At 37.2% G+C, this 15,399-nt stretch overlaps 1 protein-coding gene across 2 annotated transcripts in view; it reads left to right on the forward strand.

Annotated features, from left to right (window-relative positions):
- The window catches only part of ttll5 (tubulin tyrosine ligase-like family, member 5), a 144,169-nt gene that overhangs the window by 51,408 nt on the left and 77,362 nt on the right, over window positions 1-15,399 (forward strand). For both annotated transcript variants that reach the window (XM_081394556.1, XM_081394557.1), the window contains exons 18-23: window positions 3,313-3,375; window positions 4,831-4,851; window positions 4,981-5,108; window positions 7,027-7,189; window positions 11,001-11,118; window positions 11,971-12,117. In XM_081394556.1, the coding sequence (XP_081250682.1) occupies window positions 3,313-3,375; window positions 4,831-4,851; window positions 4,981-5,108; window positions 7,027-7,189; window positions 11,001-11,118; window positions 11,971-12,117 (640 nt within the window). The remainder of the gene's footprint in view (window positions 1-3,312; window positions 3,376-4,830; window positions 4,852-4,980; window positions 5,109-7,026; window positions 7,190-11,000; window positions 11,119-11,970; window positions 12,118-15,399) is intronic.

Consider the following 15,399-nt stretch of genomic DNA (forward strand, 5'->3'; position numbering starts at 1 on the left):
GAAGCCCAGAAATGGGCTCATCCAAAGCGACTTAAAGAAGAGGAACAAAAGCAATTTGTTAAAGAGCGACTTTACAATTTGTTTACATTTGTAAACATCAGTTCTACAGGGTTAGGGTTAGGGATAGTTGTAATTATGCAAAATTGACTTAATTACTTTAGTAAGTCCGTGTGACGTGGACACTGTAAAATGAAGTGTTACCACGTTAATTAATCAACAGTTAGTCAACTTTTACAAACACATTAAAATCAGTATCTGTTAATATTATTTAACAATGAACAGTGGTGTTTGTATTAACTAATGTTAACAAAGATTAATAAATACTGCAACAAATGTAATGCTCATTGTTTAGCTAATGCATTAACTAATGTTAACTAATGAACCTTATTGTAAAGTGTTACCAAGTTTAATCCACAAACAAATGGCTTGAGAAATGCGCCTCGACTCATTCTCAGTCTTTCTCTGCTCTAGTTTCTCCCAGCCGCACTGGAAGAGCAACATAGTGCCTCTGTTGATGGGGATTACTAAAACATTTGTGAATGGTAAAGTCTCTGATTGGTCACATGACTTTTGTGATAAAATATCTAACCGGTTTTCATCACCTGAGATTATAACAACTTTGCCAAACCACCTGTAACTGAGCATGAGCTGCAAAAGTGTTGCCAAGCATGAGCTGGCTGACCCTAAATCAGACCCTGCAATCGTGTCTATAATAGTATCTCAATGATACTAAAATAAGACTGATCACACCTCACTAGTTCAGCAAAGCAAATAATGGACCGCTGTCCTCATCTGAAGTGTTTTGTGTTGTCCGTGTAACAGCATGAGGCAGAGGAAGATACAGGAAGATACACTCAATGCTCGCGTTTAGTGGAGAAACACCCAGTGGTTTGGACTCCCAGACTCGAGTTTGGTGTTTTAGTGCCAACATCATTCACTCAATTCTTTTGAGAAAAAAACCTTAGGAAATAGACTTTAATGAGTTGCAAATAAAGATTATTGGAGTACGTTTTACATGAGAATACTATTTCAGTCTTTCTACTAAAAGATTTCGCATAGTTTCTTTGTAATTATTTGTGACATTTACTCAATTTTTTGAGTATTGCTTCAAAGTAAATCCTACACCAATTGTTTTTTCAGTGTAGAAAGGATGTTAGCATAAATGCCATTGAACTCTAGAATGAAATGATATATAGGTGCACTATTACAACCAATGTGTAGGGCCATGAGGTGTTTCCTTGGAGTGCACAGGTTCACTACTAGAGTTGCGCTAGAGGGAGATATGGGTTGGGAGTGAAACAAAAGGCGGAAGTAATAAGATTATGGAATCGTCTTATTAGATTACCTGAAGATAGACTTGGAATGTTTTTGATTGGGATAAAGCTCACAACTACCCTTGGTCAATGGAGGTCCTTGAAATACTCTTATCAGTAAAAGCACAGTATATATTTACAAATAATTTACAATGTAATATATCTCAGGTCAGACAGTCTTTGTTTAATTCCTATAAAGAGCAATGGCAGGTGTTAAATAAGCCCAAATTGAGAAGCTATGTTCACTTTAAAAATGATTACTCCACAGAGCCTTATGTCAAATGTTGGTTAACCAGATTACAGAGGTCTTTGTGTGCCCAGCTCAGAGCAGGGGTGTTGCCTTTGCAGATCGAGGTGGGGCGCTGTAAAGGTGTCCCAGAAGAGGACAGATTATGTGTTTTGTGTGATTTAAGGGTCGTTAAGGATGAATGGCATCCTTTTTTTTTTTTTTTGTCCTGTATATCATGATTTAAGAATGGGTTTGTTTGAGAGAATTCAACATAAAAAGCCTGATTTGTTTTGGATGACGGATGGGGATATGTTTAGCTGGCTCTTTGAAAATGAAATTTATAGTTTGGCTAGATATGTGGAAAAGGCGTGGAAACTTAGGCAAAGGAATTTATATCCTGACCTAAATTGACAGCGTTTTGTTTGTTTATATTGTGAAAATGATGGTAATGTACTCTGTATGATGGTCATCTTCCTATGTACTTTGTATGATGGTCATCTATCTATATTATGTTTGTTTTATGTCAATAGTGTCTTTTAAGCCTATTTGGGCTGGGCATGCAAGTGCAAGACACTTTAATAAAAAATTCAATTCAATTCAATTCAATTACACCGCGTACTTGTGATAGGAAACATCTGCGAGCAGATTAGGGGTTTACCTTATGGTAGATCAATCCAGATGTGCTTATACCAGGCCAATCAGTGCCAGCGTTAGTCTTTCTTCTCTGAGCTGGGAGGTTATGCATGAATATGTTAGATAGGCAAAGAAAATGAGATTTCAGCCATGCCAAGTCATGCGTATATCAGTCCCATCACTCATGCATGTGTTCTGCACTCCTGATTGGATCTGCCTGTCTAGTTAAATCCTGGATCTGCCATCATGAAATGAGGGGGACTATTACTGGTGCTTTTAAGAAGTTAGTTATTTAAGTCATGTTTGAAGCATTTCTCCACTAATTAGTGTAATAAATAACAAATATTGAGTATTTTTACTATTTTACTATCATACAACTGAAGTAAGTTAATCAAAAGTGTTGTTGCAAATGGAAGCAAACATGAACGCAGAGATTACAAGAGCAGGTTTGTTGAATATCTCTAAGAGCGTGTGTTGTAAACCAGCTTTCTGAAAGATTTCTTTCCATCATCCTGATTCATCATTGACCCCAAGATGACGATGCTGAATCTCTACGCATGAACCCTTCTTTCTCATTGCCTAAAGACGCTTTGAACCGGCGCTCATGACCCATAACGGGATAGTGTTGAAACAGCGTGACTGAAAGAGACATTTATCTCTTGAATAAACATTTACTTCACCCGAAATATATTGTTAAGTGACATAGGAAAATAGCTAAGGCTTTTTAAATGCTTGTTTGAGCTAGGTCTGGAAAAATGTTGTCATTTAATGTTCAGCACCTCATAATTTTGTAATTCACACCATTAGCCAGTTAGTGATGAAGCAACTAATTCTGGCTGCGTGAAGGCAAAGCATAGTATTGTTCCTAAAGCATGACCGATGCGCTCTTGTGGAGAGCCAGTTGGCCAAACAGTGGACCGAACGAACACCATAAAGCATCTGACCAATCATTACGGTTGTCGGGTCATAAACATGCAGAGCTAACAGACTCATTTCTGTTTTTACACAATTGAAAAGTGCAAGAAACATCTTGTTTGCATAAGACTCTGAAACGTCAGGACTGATTGTTTACCGCAGAATCGGTCAGGACTTGTTGTGTAATTAGTTTTTCTCTCTCTCTCTGTATCTCTCTTTCAGTGTTTATCTGGAATACAAGACATCTATGAACGCCATGTTGGCTAATAAACTTTTCCATGGAAGGTAAGCCTTTCTGCCGTGGTTGGAAAGATCATCATCTATTGAAGGAATTTTCAGCTTGAGGGTTTTTTTGTTGATATTTAATGTGATAAAGGCCTATATGCCCTGATAAAATGTCTATATTTCTTAGATGAGCCCTTAAATAAGACTCCACTATGAACAATCCCTTACAGAATTTAAACTTTTTGCTCATTTTCTGTGCTCTGAAAAAAAAAAAAAAGTTTTTCGAACTTTTATAGGAGATAATACTCTTTTAGTCTTTCTACTTCAACATTGACTAGAAATTTCTGAGAAAAAATGGTTTCAAAGTAAATCCTAGCACTTTTTTTCCAGTGTACGGAGAGATATGGTATGTATTTCTGTAGAAAGCTTTTGAGTTTGATCAAATCAGCAGCTGTAATGTACCATCTTGCCCTCTTGACTGCATATATCTACATTTAGCAGTGCTTTTCTTAAGTACTTTAAACTCTGTTCATCTGCTGGAATAGTTGTCCTGTAGGTAAATTAATTAAATGAAATAGAAAAATGACAATCATTCAAATATCAGACATTTCAGAAGAGTATCTGTGCAGACTCTATGCAAGCACAAATGTCTGTCTCACACTGCAATGAAATTAATACCATTATTTAAAATACATTTATTTATTAATTCAATGAAAAAGAGACAATGGCATCTATGAACGCCATTTATTGGCTAATAAACTTTTCCATGGAAGGTAAGCCTTTCTGCCGTGGTTGGAAAGATCATCATCTATTTAAGGAATTTTCAGCTTGAGTTTTTTTTTGTTGATATTTAATGCGATAAAGGCTTATATGCCCTGATAAAATGTCTATATTTCTTAGATAAGCCCTTAAATAAGACTCCACTATGGCCAAATTTATGGGTGCTTTTCTCTTTAACCCTCTGGTGCTGTTCAGTCTTGTTTGACCAAAACATTTTACGTTTATGTTTTTTTTTTTTAAAGAAATTTTACTTAGTAAAGGTTTTGGCACTTCTGGTTTTGGCAATTCAAAAAGGTTAAACAGTCCTGAAAAAACTCACACTTGTATTGTTAACGGACAAACATTTGCATTTCGTCTAGTGGAAGCGTTTGGTACTGCGACCAAGCAACATCTCACTGAAAGCTCATTTTTTGAGATATCAACCTCAAATTTGGAACAAAACTTGTTTAGCTTTGGCTTTGATTTTCTATCAGTTTTAGAGTAAAATGCGTTTTGGAAAATATATATTTCATATGAAAAAAAGTCTGCACTCTGAAACTGCGCTCAAAAAGTGAATAAATGGATTATAGCTACTGCATAAACATAATTTAGTAACATAAAATCCTCTAAAAATATTAAATAAAGAATATAATCGAACTAAAATATAGTACAATCATTTGGTTGACCAACACGCACACAGTACCAGAGGGTTTAAAATGATTTGTTTAAACTGCTCTGTTGCTCTTTGTTTCTCAGATCTGTGACCTCCCGCTCAAGGTTAGTATCTGCAGTTTCAACCTCTGAATGCAAACACACACACACACACACACACACACACACACACACACACACACACACACACACAAACTGCAGGAAAAAACAGGTTTGCCGTGTTTCATTGCACAGGAACAGGGCGAATGATAATGTCCATCTGGTGGTGGGGGCCTTTTACACACTTCATGTAGTTCAATACGAAAGGAAGCTTCTGACTCTGGAGGCGCGGAAGCGGAGGCGAAGAGGAAGAAGACGAGCAGGTGCGTGTGCATGATAAAAGCATTCGATGGGATTCGTTCTCTGAATGGCGTTTGAGTCGCAGGACTGTTCATGTACTGATGGAGATCTCCCACCTGAGCTGGTTATGGGCATTAACAAAAGACCATGTGCATGCAATGCTCACACTTTATATTAGGTGTCTTTAACTACTATAATAATAAAACAAATGTAAAATGTATTTATGTGTTGATGTTGTATTGCGGAACACTTGTGCTTCTACTGATGTGGATACAGGTCAGATTTGGACAGGTTTAATGGCATGAGTAGGTCAACAGTGTAATTATAGATGTAATTATACAGCTGTGATTACATGCAGGCATTTTTTAAATATAAGTACAGTTTAAAAACATTTACACTAAATGATTAAATTAAATGTTAGTACATACAGTAGTAGTTAAAGACACTTAAGATAAAGTGGGACCAACACGTTTTACTATGTCCAGTTTGAGAAGCTGAGATCCAGACTCATGTAATACATATATCACACATTTTGTCATTCATTTTTGTTTTGTTTTGTTTTCTCTGACTTATCTCACATCTCAAATCACCATTCATTTTATGGTGGAAATTAAAAAAATAATAATGATTTTTTCCAATTATATAGCTAGCATTTTCTAATTACATACAATTAAATTATATTTTCTCACTTTTTGCATAATTTGACAAATTACAGCTAGATTAAAAAAAATAAAAAAACACTGTTCATAGGTGATATTTACCTTTATTTTACTTTATTTTCTTCATGTCTCATATTTCATCCCAAACTCTGACACTAATGTCTGCTTGGTATGTACATTTACCTTTTCATAAATTTTTTTAATTATAATAATGAAACATTTAGTAAAAATAGTTAAAATGTTGATTTTTTTTTGGGGGATAGTTAAAATTTTGTAATCTAATACTTTGTTTAAATTTTAATATCTACATTAAGACATTTAAAAAAACAGTAAATGAAAGTGATGAAAGCATGTTAAAAAATATTTATTGTGACCTTGAAAAAATCATCTTTTAGTTTAAGTTAACCGCAACAAGCATATCAAGCAAGTCTGTCTGTCTGTGATCTGACTGATCAAAGTTTGGTCGAGATACAGCCTCTGAACCAATTTTAGGTTGACATTAAGTTTGTGACATCATAACTTTTGAACAAAGATGAATATAAGAATTCGGTTCCGTCATTTCTGTGCGGCTCGGTCCAAAGATTTACTCGGTCCAATTTTCCTAAGAATTGGACAAAATTTCTCCAGGAGGAGTGAAAAAAACTGAAAATTGTTCTTTTCAAAATGACAACTATTGTAATGGGCGAAGTCTTAATGGGCCGATATTGAATGTGATCAACATGAAGAGAGTAATCTGCTGAACTAAATCTAGAACTGAGGGTTCAAAAGTTATATTAATTTGAAATTTTGATTTGACGCTATAGATTTGGTCGTAGAGACCCCAAAATTGGTCAGATTGCTATTCATTACCTTCACTACAAGTGTGCCAAATTTCATCATTTTCCTACAGTATGTACTGTTGCCATTGATTCCCATTAAGGAGGAATAATCTTGTCCTTAACGTGACCAGGCCTTAAATATTAAAATCCATAATGAAAGTGCACCAGACAGCATAGCAGGATACGCTTTAATCAATCTTTAACATTAATACTACTAAAACATTAGAATAAACTATAAATAAATGAATGCACATTCCAAAATTCGGATCAGATTTTGGGAAATTTGCATGCATGTTCATCACTCTAAATGAGAAAAAGTCACTCAATATTAAGGAAAACATCAAAGGTTAACCAGCATTTCTTTAAGCTTTAAGCTTCTGACAGATGTTAGCTCACCACCTCAGTGAAAACTAGTCCTGATACTGATGATAGCTCATTTTAAAAAATCTGGTATGTGTTTTCAGGCCTCAAACCCTCTCAGTCCCCTCACATCAGTCAGGATGAGGACGGGCTGGAGGAAGAGACCGAGCTGAAATCATCTCACACACACTCAAACCCTGCGCTGGAACAACGCTCACAACCCAGAGTCAATCTGCTCCACATTCTCCAGCAGGGGTGGGACCTCAGGTCAGTGTGGACACACAGAATTATGGGTAATCAGTCGGGCCCTTACAGAATCTAAACTTTTTGCTCCAGTGGGTTAAAAAAAAAAAAAAAAAATTTGCAGTTGTAAATAAAGCAAAGATTATAGGAGATAATACTCTTTTAGTCTTTCTACTTCAACATTTACTAGCAATTTCTGAGAAAAAATGGTTTCAAAGTAAATCCTAGAACTTTTTTTCCAGTGTACGGAAAGCTTTTGAGTTTGATCAAATCAGCAGCTGTAATGTACCATCTTGCCCGCTTGACTGCATATATCTACATTTAGCAGTGCTTTTAAGTACTTTAAACTCTGTTCATCTGCTGGAATAGTTGTCCTGTACTGTAGGTAACCATATTGAAAAATGACAATCATTCAAATATCAGACATTTCAGAAGAGTATCTGTGCAGACTCTATGTAAGCACATTGCTGTCTCACACTGCAATGAAATTAATACCATTATTTAAAATACATTTATTTATTAATTCAATAAAAAAAGAAACAATGTACATCTAAATAAATATAAATATACCCAAGTTTGCCAAAAGGTTCATTTTCATCAGCAAAAGCTGATGTTATAAAATACAGCACTGCAAAAACATGTTCTTCCTCAGTTTTTTTTTTTTTGTCTAAACATATAAACAATTTTAAAAGCAAGATACATTTATTTAAGAACCAAAATGTCAAGAAATTACTAGAAATTAAGTTTTCTAAGTTTTTGCTTAAAAGCATACTTCACCCAAAAATTAGCCCATGATTTACTCGCCCTCAAGTCATCCTAGGTGTATATGACATTCTTCTTTCAGACGAATACAATCAGAGTTATATTAAAACATGTCAAGGCTCTTCCAAGCTTTATAATAGCAGTGAATGGAGGATGAGATTTTGAACCCCATAAAAGTGCATCTATCCATGATAAAGGTTCATCTATCCATCATAAAAGTGCATCTATCCATCATAAAAGTGCATCTATCCACGATAAAGGTTCATCTATCCATCATAAAAGTGTATCTATCCATCATAAAAGTGCATCTATCCATCATAAAAGTGCATATATCCATCATAAAAGTGCATATATCCATGATAAAAGTGCATCTGTCCATCATAAAAGTGCATCTATCCATCATAAAAGTGCATCTATCCACGATAAAGGTTCATCTATCCATCATAAAAGTGCATCTATCCATCATAAAAGTGCATCTATCCATCATAAAAGTGCATCTATCCATCATAAAAGTGCATCTATCCATGATAAAAGTGCATCTATCCATGATAAAAGTGCTCCATACGGCTCCAGTGGGTTAATAAAGGTCTTCTGAAGTCGTACACAAGTCGACTTGCGCCACAAGAGTAACACTTGACGAAGTATGATGTAGGAGTAGTGTAAGCTTTGACGCCTCTCGCGGTTCAAACAAACAGGGCTGAGCAACAAACTCAAGCTCCTCCCACATTTCTCTGTAAAAATTCTGTTTTTAGACGTCTAATTCATGACTGGTGTTTTGCTCTCTCCTCTGCGCTTCAGCGTTCATCAATATGTTATGCATCGGGTCAGAGGTCACTCTTCTACCGTAAATCGATGCGTACGGCCGTATGTCGGAAGCTAGTTATTTTAGTCGATAAAGTTTAATACAAAACACAATCAGTACCTGAACTGTCAGCCGTGACGTAGAAACCAGTCCAAAAACACAAGCACTTGTTTCTCATCGTGCAAAACTCTGATTAAAGGGACAGTTGACTCAGAATTTATCATTCTGTCGTAATTTTCTCTCCCTCATGTCATTCCAAACCTGACTTTCTTTCTTCTGTGGAAAATAACAGAAGATATTTTGAAGAATGTTTTCAATTGTGTTTGGTTACCAATATTCTCAAAATATCTTTTATTTTCCAGAGAAGAAAAACATGAAGGTGACAAATTTTCATTTGTGGGTGAACTATTCCTTTCAAATGAAAAAACAAACAAAAAACTTTTACCTTTTATTGCGTCTGGTTGGGATTTACTGTTATGGTTTCCGATTAATTTCAATTACACGATTCAGGAGTTAGTCATGTGTTTCAGTCTCAATGAAGAGAACTGACTCACGAGAGTCATTTTAAATCACACTCTGGTTTGCATCACACACACACACAGACACACACTCATTTGCATCTGCTCGCCGTGGTGTCCTTTTCATCCAGCGCTACTTTCTCTGACTCTTCACAGTGTAATTCACACAGGAACTGGATTCCTGCAACCCTGACCTCGCTCTTATTGGCCGCCTAATTGCTGGAGTCAGACTGTCTTTCCTTTGTTTAACATTTTGCAGGAGTCCTGGAAGCAGTTGAAACATATTCCCTCCCCCTTCACGTTATGCAATAGCCCTACAAAAATATTTAGACCTGCTCTTTTCATACGCTGACATTAATGAGTATTACATACTCCTGTCCAAAGTGCAATAAAGATTCCAGTTTCCTCTCGACTCGCAGTCCAAGAGCCTGAATTGTAATTTGAGCAAGGAATTATAATGACATGTCTGAGTTTGTAGAAATTCCTCTGCGCCTGCCAGGGCCGAGAAGGGACCGGGGCCGTTACAGTACAGTATATCATTGTTTACGTGCGATGGATTTTTCCGAAACATTTCTTTTCCCTTTCGTCGCACTTTCCTTGCTTATCTCCTCGTCACTCGGAGCATGTAAATAGTTCATGGTTGTTGGAGCAGCGTTTCTTGTTGTTGTGTGTGCAGGATCATGTACAGCACAGCCATCCGTTCGCCACAACTAAACTATTGCCTCAAATTATGGACTGAAAGTCGAAAATTTTGCTTTTAAATTCACTTAAATATTTTTGAGTACACCAACCCTAAGTCTGATTGATAGTTTAGACTGTTTTATCAAGTAAGTCTTATTATAATTGTACAGTCGTCCTCCTTCAGCTCGAGCTTCACGAGTCTTTCTGTGTCAAATCTGCCCTGATTTATCAAGGAAACACAAGAATAACTTTGATATTGTTAATAATATTTCAACTGGACTGAAGGCTTTTGAGGAAGGTTTATTTGTTCATCTCTCAATCATCATTATATTGCATTGCATTATAGGATTTTAAACTACAGAGATTTGATCATCAAACTAAGACATAAATATCATCTTACTAAGACATTATTGGCAGATATTGATATTTATATGCATTTTCCGCAAGTATCTGCTATACTTTTATAAAGATCTCACTGATCACAAGCATTACAATTTCTTACTTTTTACGCATATTAATATCAGCATCTTGCATATTTTTGTTCACTTTGAGTCTCTGAATAAAACTGAGCTGTTTTTCCTCCATATTCTCACTATATCCGACTATATGAGCCATAAAAGCCTGATGCTTTAAATATGATACTCAACAAAAACACAAACTTTTATGTATATATCATGCAGGCTTTATAGGGTTAATTATATTGACCCCTGCATAGAATATTAAGCATATGATATTGTTGATCAGTGTAATATTTCAAACAGACTGTCAAGAGTGGGTGCTGTAAGTACAAAGAAAGAGGCTTTAAAGGAATAGTTCACCCCAAAATTAAAATTGTCATCATTTACTCACCCTCAGGTTGTTCCAAACCTTAGAGTTTCTTTTTTCTGTTGAACATAATAGAAGATATTTTAAAGAATGTTGGTAATCAATCAGTTGATTGTAGCCATTGATTGACTTCCATAGTATGGAAAAATATACTATGGAAATCAATGGCTACCATCAAATTCTAAACATGAATGTTTTTTGCATCCTTCGTTTGTTCTGCTCTTTTACGCTGTGGTGTTCTGTGCAGTAAAGTGCAAGCCCGCATGGCGTTCTCCTCGTACCTGCAGCGTGTGCACCTGCGCCTGCTGTCCGAGAGCAGAGCCCACAGAAGCCCGGCCTGGACGCAGAAGGAGCACGATCAGATGGTACACCATGCCTTCATTTACTCAAATATCTGTTTCTCATACAGAAACTGACACATGCAAGTCTTGCACAATTATAGGATTAGCTCCCTCCCAAAATGAGCATTCTGTCATCATTTAATGTTGTGGGTCAATTTGACCCATGCATTCTTATGATATATGATATTGTCAACACTAAATTATTCAAAATTATTATTTGTAATGATTCTCTTCTGCTCACCAAGGCTGCTTTTATTTGATCAAAAATACAGTAAAAACAGTAACATTTTGAAATATTAATTTATATTAACTGTTTGATACTTTAATCTATTTAAAATGTAATTTATTCCTGTGATTGAAGCTGATTTTTCAACAGCCATCACTCCAGTCTTCAGTGTCACATGATCTTTTAGAGATTAAACATTAAAGAATCCTAATTATCCCAAACATATAGTTTTGTGTTGGGGACAGACCAAATGTAAGTCGTTATTCTCTGATAATCTTCCCCTTCGCTGCAGCTTTTAAATTGATTACTGCCACACTTTAAAAAATTTGCATATATATATATATTTGCAATAATAGCAGCACACAATTTTATATCAAAGCAATCTGACAAATACCTAAATTATAACTTTTTGATCTGTATAAAACATGATTTATTTGATATCAAATTGAGTTTAAGTGCGAGGTTCACCTTGAACAAAGAGGTCAGTGTCACTTCACACACTTCATGATATATCTGGTCCTGCTCACTGACATGTTTATCAGTATAATATACGTATAATGAGTATAATATCATATGTTTATTAGTGTATTAGGTCATGTATTAATGTGAGTGCCTAAAGCGTTTGTGCTGTTGACTGTGTGCTTGTGCAGGAGCTGGTTGTTCGCTTCCTCCAGAGAGCCAGTAGTAATCTTCATCAGGACATGTGTGTGAACGTGCCCAGCCGTCAGCTCGACCTACAGGACCGCCAGCGCATCCTCTCACATCAGCTGGCCAACTTCATTCATCTCTATAATGAGGTGTGTGCATCAGCCGGCCCATTATACACAGAAAAAATGAATCAAATAAAGTTACACTTGAAAATTAGAAAACAGCGGTGTAGAAACACAAACTTTGAAAGATGAAAGTGCAGATAAATGGAGTTCCCTTTCAGTCAGTCACTACGAAATGGGGTTTTCGCTAGAGAGCCCTTTCACCTTCAAGTTATTAGAAAACGAGCCAATGGTATGAAAATAGCATGGGTCTGTGGAATTTGCATCGCAAACTGGGTTTAGCGTGGGTATAAAAGGAGCCGCGAGTGCAATCTCGCATTATGTTTCTGCTTGGAGCCAAAGTGTTTATGTGCTTCTCTTCTCCTTCACCAAGAGCAACGAGCGCCTCTCTTCAGGCGATGTTGGTGTGATGACGCGTTTCAGCGGGTTCACAGTAGAGGTGGAACGGTACATGTATTCGTATTGAACCGAAACGGTACGGGCGTCGCGGTTCGGTGCATACATTTATACAGAGAATACACGGTATAAAAATAAATAAAACTCAAATGTACATTCGTGCAAATGAATGAATGTAATGCGGAACTACTGTTAGATACGCAGGTTCTTTAGGGACACCTAATCTGTATCCCCGCCTTAGCTCTGAAGCAGGCTGCGATGTAAAGATTGCAATGCTGGAATATGTTGTGTGTGTGTGAGAGAGAGAGAGAGAGAGAGAGAGAGAGAGAGAGAGAGAGAGATAGAGGCACGGGCGCGATCGAAAAGTTGCAAAGTGTTTACTTATATTTGTGTGCGTGCGTGTGTGTGTGTGTGTGTGTGTGTGTGTGTGAGGCGTGGGCGCGATCGAACAGTGGAAACATAAAAACATACTCCGTCATTTTGTTTATACAGGACATCATTCAAACTGCAAAGTGTTTAAGTTACTGTTAATTAAAATAAAATATATTACATATTATTAAAATAATACATATATTTATATAAAATATAAAAACAAATATATTAATCTGAAATGTAGCAAATTAATTTTCAATTGATTCAGGTACAATTACCAAACATATCTCAAGGTCTTTTTGTCTTTTTATGAATTTAATTAATAAACTAATTATATAAAACTATTGTCAGTGCACTACAAATAAACTGGTTCTATGCCTTTACTTTATTAATAAAACTTAAGTCATTTATTTTCCTTTGGTGGTTCAGCCTGAGACATGCACAAGCCTTCTGCATTTTTGTTTTGCTTTTCCCTCCATTGTACCGAACTCGTACCGAACCGTGATGTCTGAACCGAGGTATGAACCGAACCGTGACTTCTGTGTACCGTTCCACCCCTAGTTCACAGTCGTGGATGAGTCATGTTCTCACTACATCTCGATGGCCATTAGATCGAGACTCAGTGACCTCCGTGGGGGTAGAGTCCTCTCTGCCACACCCCAATCTATTTCCTCCTCGCGAGGGGATACTTTGGCTGGTGGCCAGGGTGATCTGAGGGTTACGTTGTGGAACAACCCGTCAAGTCTTCCTCGGGCCACGCCCCCCTCGACATCGTAAGCCGTGGAGCTTCAGGGTGAGCCTGTTTCCTTTCAGGGGGCCCAGTGTTTCATTCGAGTCTCCAGTGGATAGAACACGGGGCTCCAGCAGGCGTGATTCCTCTGGAGATGAGGATTCGGCTGCGTTGCCTCCCTTGGGATCTGATCCAGAGCTGATGGCCAAGCTTGCACGGGCAGCTGAGAGCATCGGGCTTTAGTGGCGGCTGCCGCTCTCCCCTGAGCGCTCAAGGGTGGACGATTGGTTCCTTGGGGCGGTGCGTGCTGGCTGTTCCCGGTGGTGCATCAGGATGTCACTAGGTCATGGAAGTCCCCGTTGACTTCTCGCTGCCCGGCGGCTTCCTCCGTCTTCTCTGCCCTCAACGTTGCGGCGGTCAAAGGGTACGCTGGGGTCCCCCCACTGGAGCGCTCTGTTACGATGCAGTTTTGCCCGCAGAGCGCCTCCACCTGTTATGGCAACCCTAAGCACCCCTCCAAGGCCTGCAGATTTTCCACCACCCTCGTGGCGAAAGCCTACAGAGCTGCAGGGCAGGCCGCCTCTGCCTTGCATGCCATGGCCATCCTTCAAGCCCATCAGGCGAAGGTGAGAGAGCTCAAGAGCTGCGCAGTCGATCAGAGCAGAGCAGGCTTTTGGAAAGGCGGGGTTTAAAGAGACAGAATCCTTTATTGAACCGTTTGAGACACTGAAAGGAAAGAGCTGATGCTGCAATGGATATTATGAGAAAATTAAAGTGTTTTTTGACTGTGGATGCATGTAAACCTATTGTAGGAAACTACAAAACAAAACTAGTAACCTTAAAAATAGCATAAAAAAAAAAAAGTTTTATTGGCCCTTTGCCATTTGCTTTGGCATTTTGGAAGAGGTCTGAAGTATATAAGTAGTTTAAAAGTAGTTAGAAATGTCTTGCTGTGTGTTTTGGGTGGTTGCTAGGGTGCTGCTAAATGGTTGCTACGGTGTTCTAAGTGGTGGGTATTGCTGAGTTGTTTATATATTAATGTTGGTGATTTTTAAGGCATTGCTAAGAGGTTTTTGCTTTTTTTTTGCTAAAGTATTCTGAGTGGTTGCATGGCAGTTGCTAATGTGTTTATAAGTGGTTTTTACTATAGGCAGCTGATTGACAGATAGATATATAGAAGGACTGTACCAAGTTAATGGCTGGATGTTGATAGACATTAAAAAAAAAAATTATGATTTTAAATATCATGTGTGAAATTTAATTACCTTCATAATGGTCATAACTTTAGGAAAGAGTGGCTGACGATTATTATTATGTTTGTATTGTTTTACAATCAAGATAAAGTTCGACTTTCAAAGAGATTTTTATTCATTTAAATTTGTTTTCTTTTAATTTATTTATTTTAATTTAAATAATGCAGTGCCAACTTCTGTATATTGGACCTAACAAAAAATGTTGCATCACACAGGCATGAGTTTCCATGTTAAATCTTCTTCTTCACCTATTACTGATTGATATGATGTACTGAATATTTCACCTTTTCACCCAAATTATACATTTTTTATATCAAATCGCTGTTATCCTACTGATTTCAGTTGAATATGTAGTGGCTTTAATGCAATGTTTTGTCACATCCAACATTCAGTAACAATCTCTTTTGTTTTAAAGGTCCCATGACATGCTATTTTTTGTAGGCTTTAATATAGGCCTTAGTGGTCCCTAGTACTGTATCTGAAATCTCTTTTCAAAAATTCAGTCTCAGTGCAGAATTATAGCCACTATAAGCCAGTCCCAGAATGAGCTTCCTTCAG

Source organism: Scardinius erythrophthalmus (assembly GCF_964197995.2).
Source record: "Scardinius erythrophthalmus genome assembly, chromosome: 19".
Classification (NCBI taxonomy): domain Eukaryota; kingdom Metazoa; phylum Chordata; class Actinopteri; order Cypriniformes; family Leuciscidae; genus Scardinius; species Scardinius erythrophthalmus.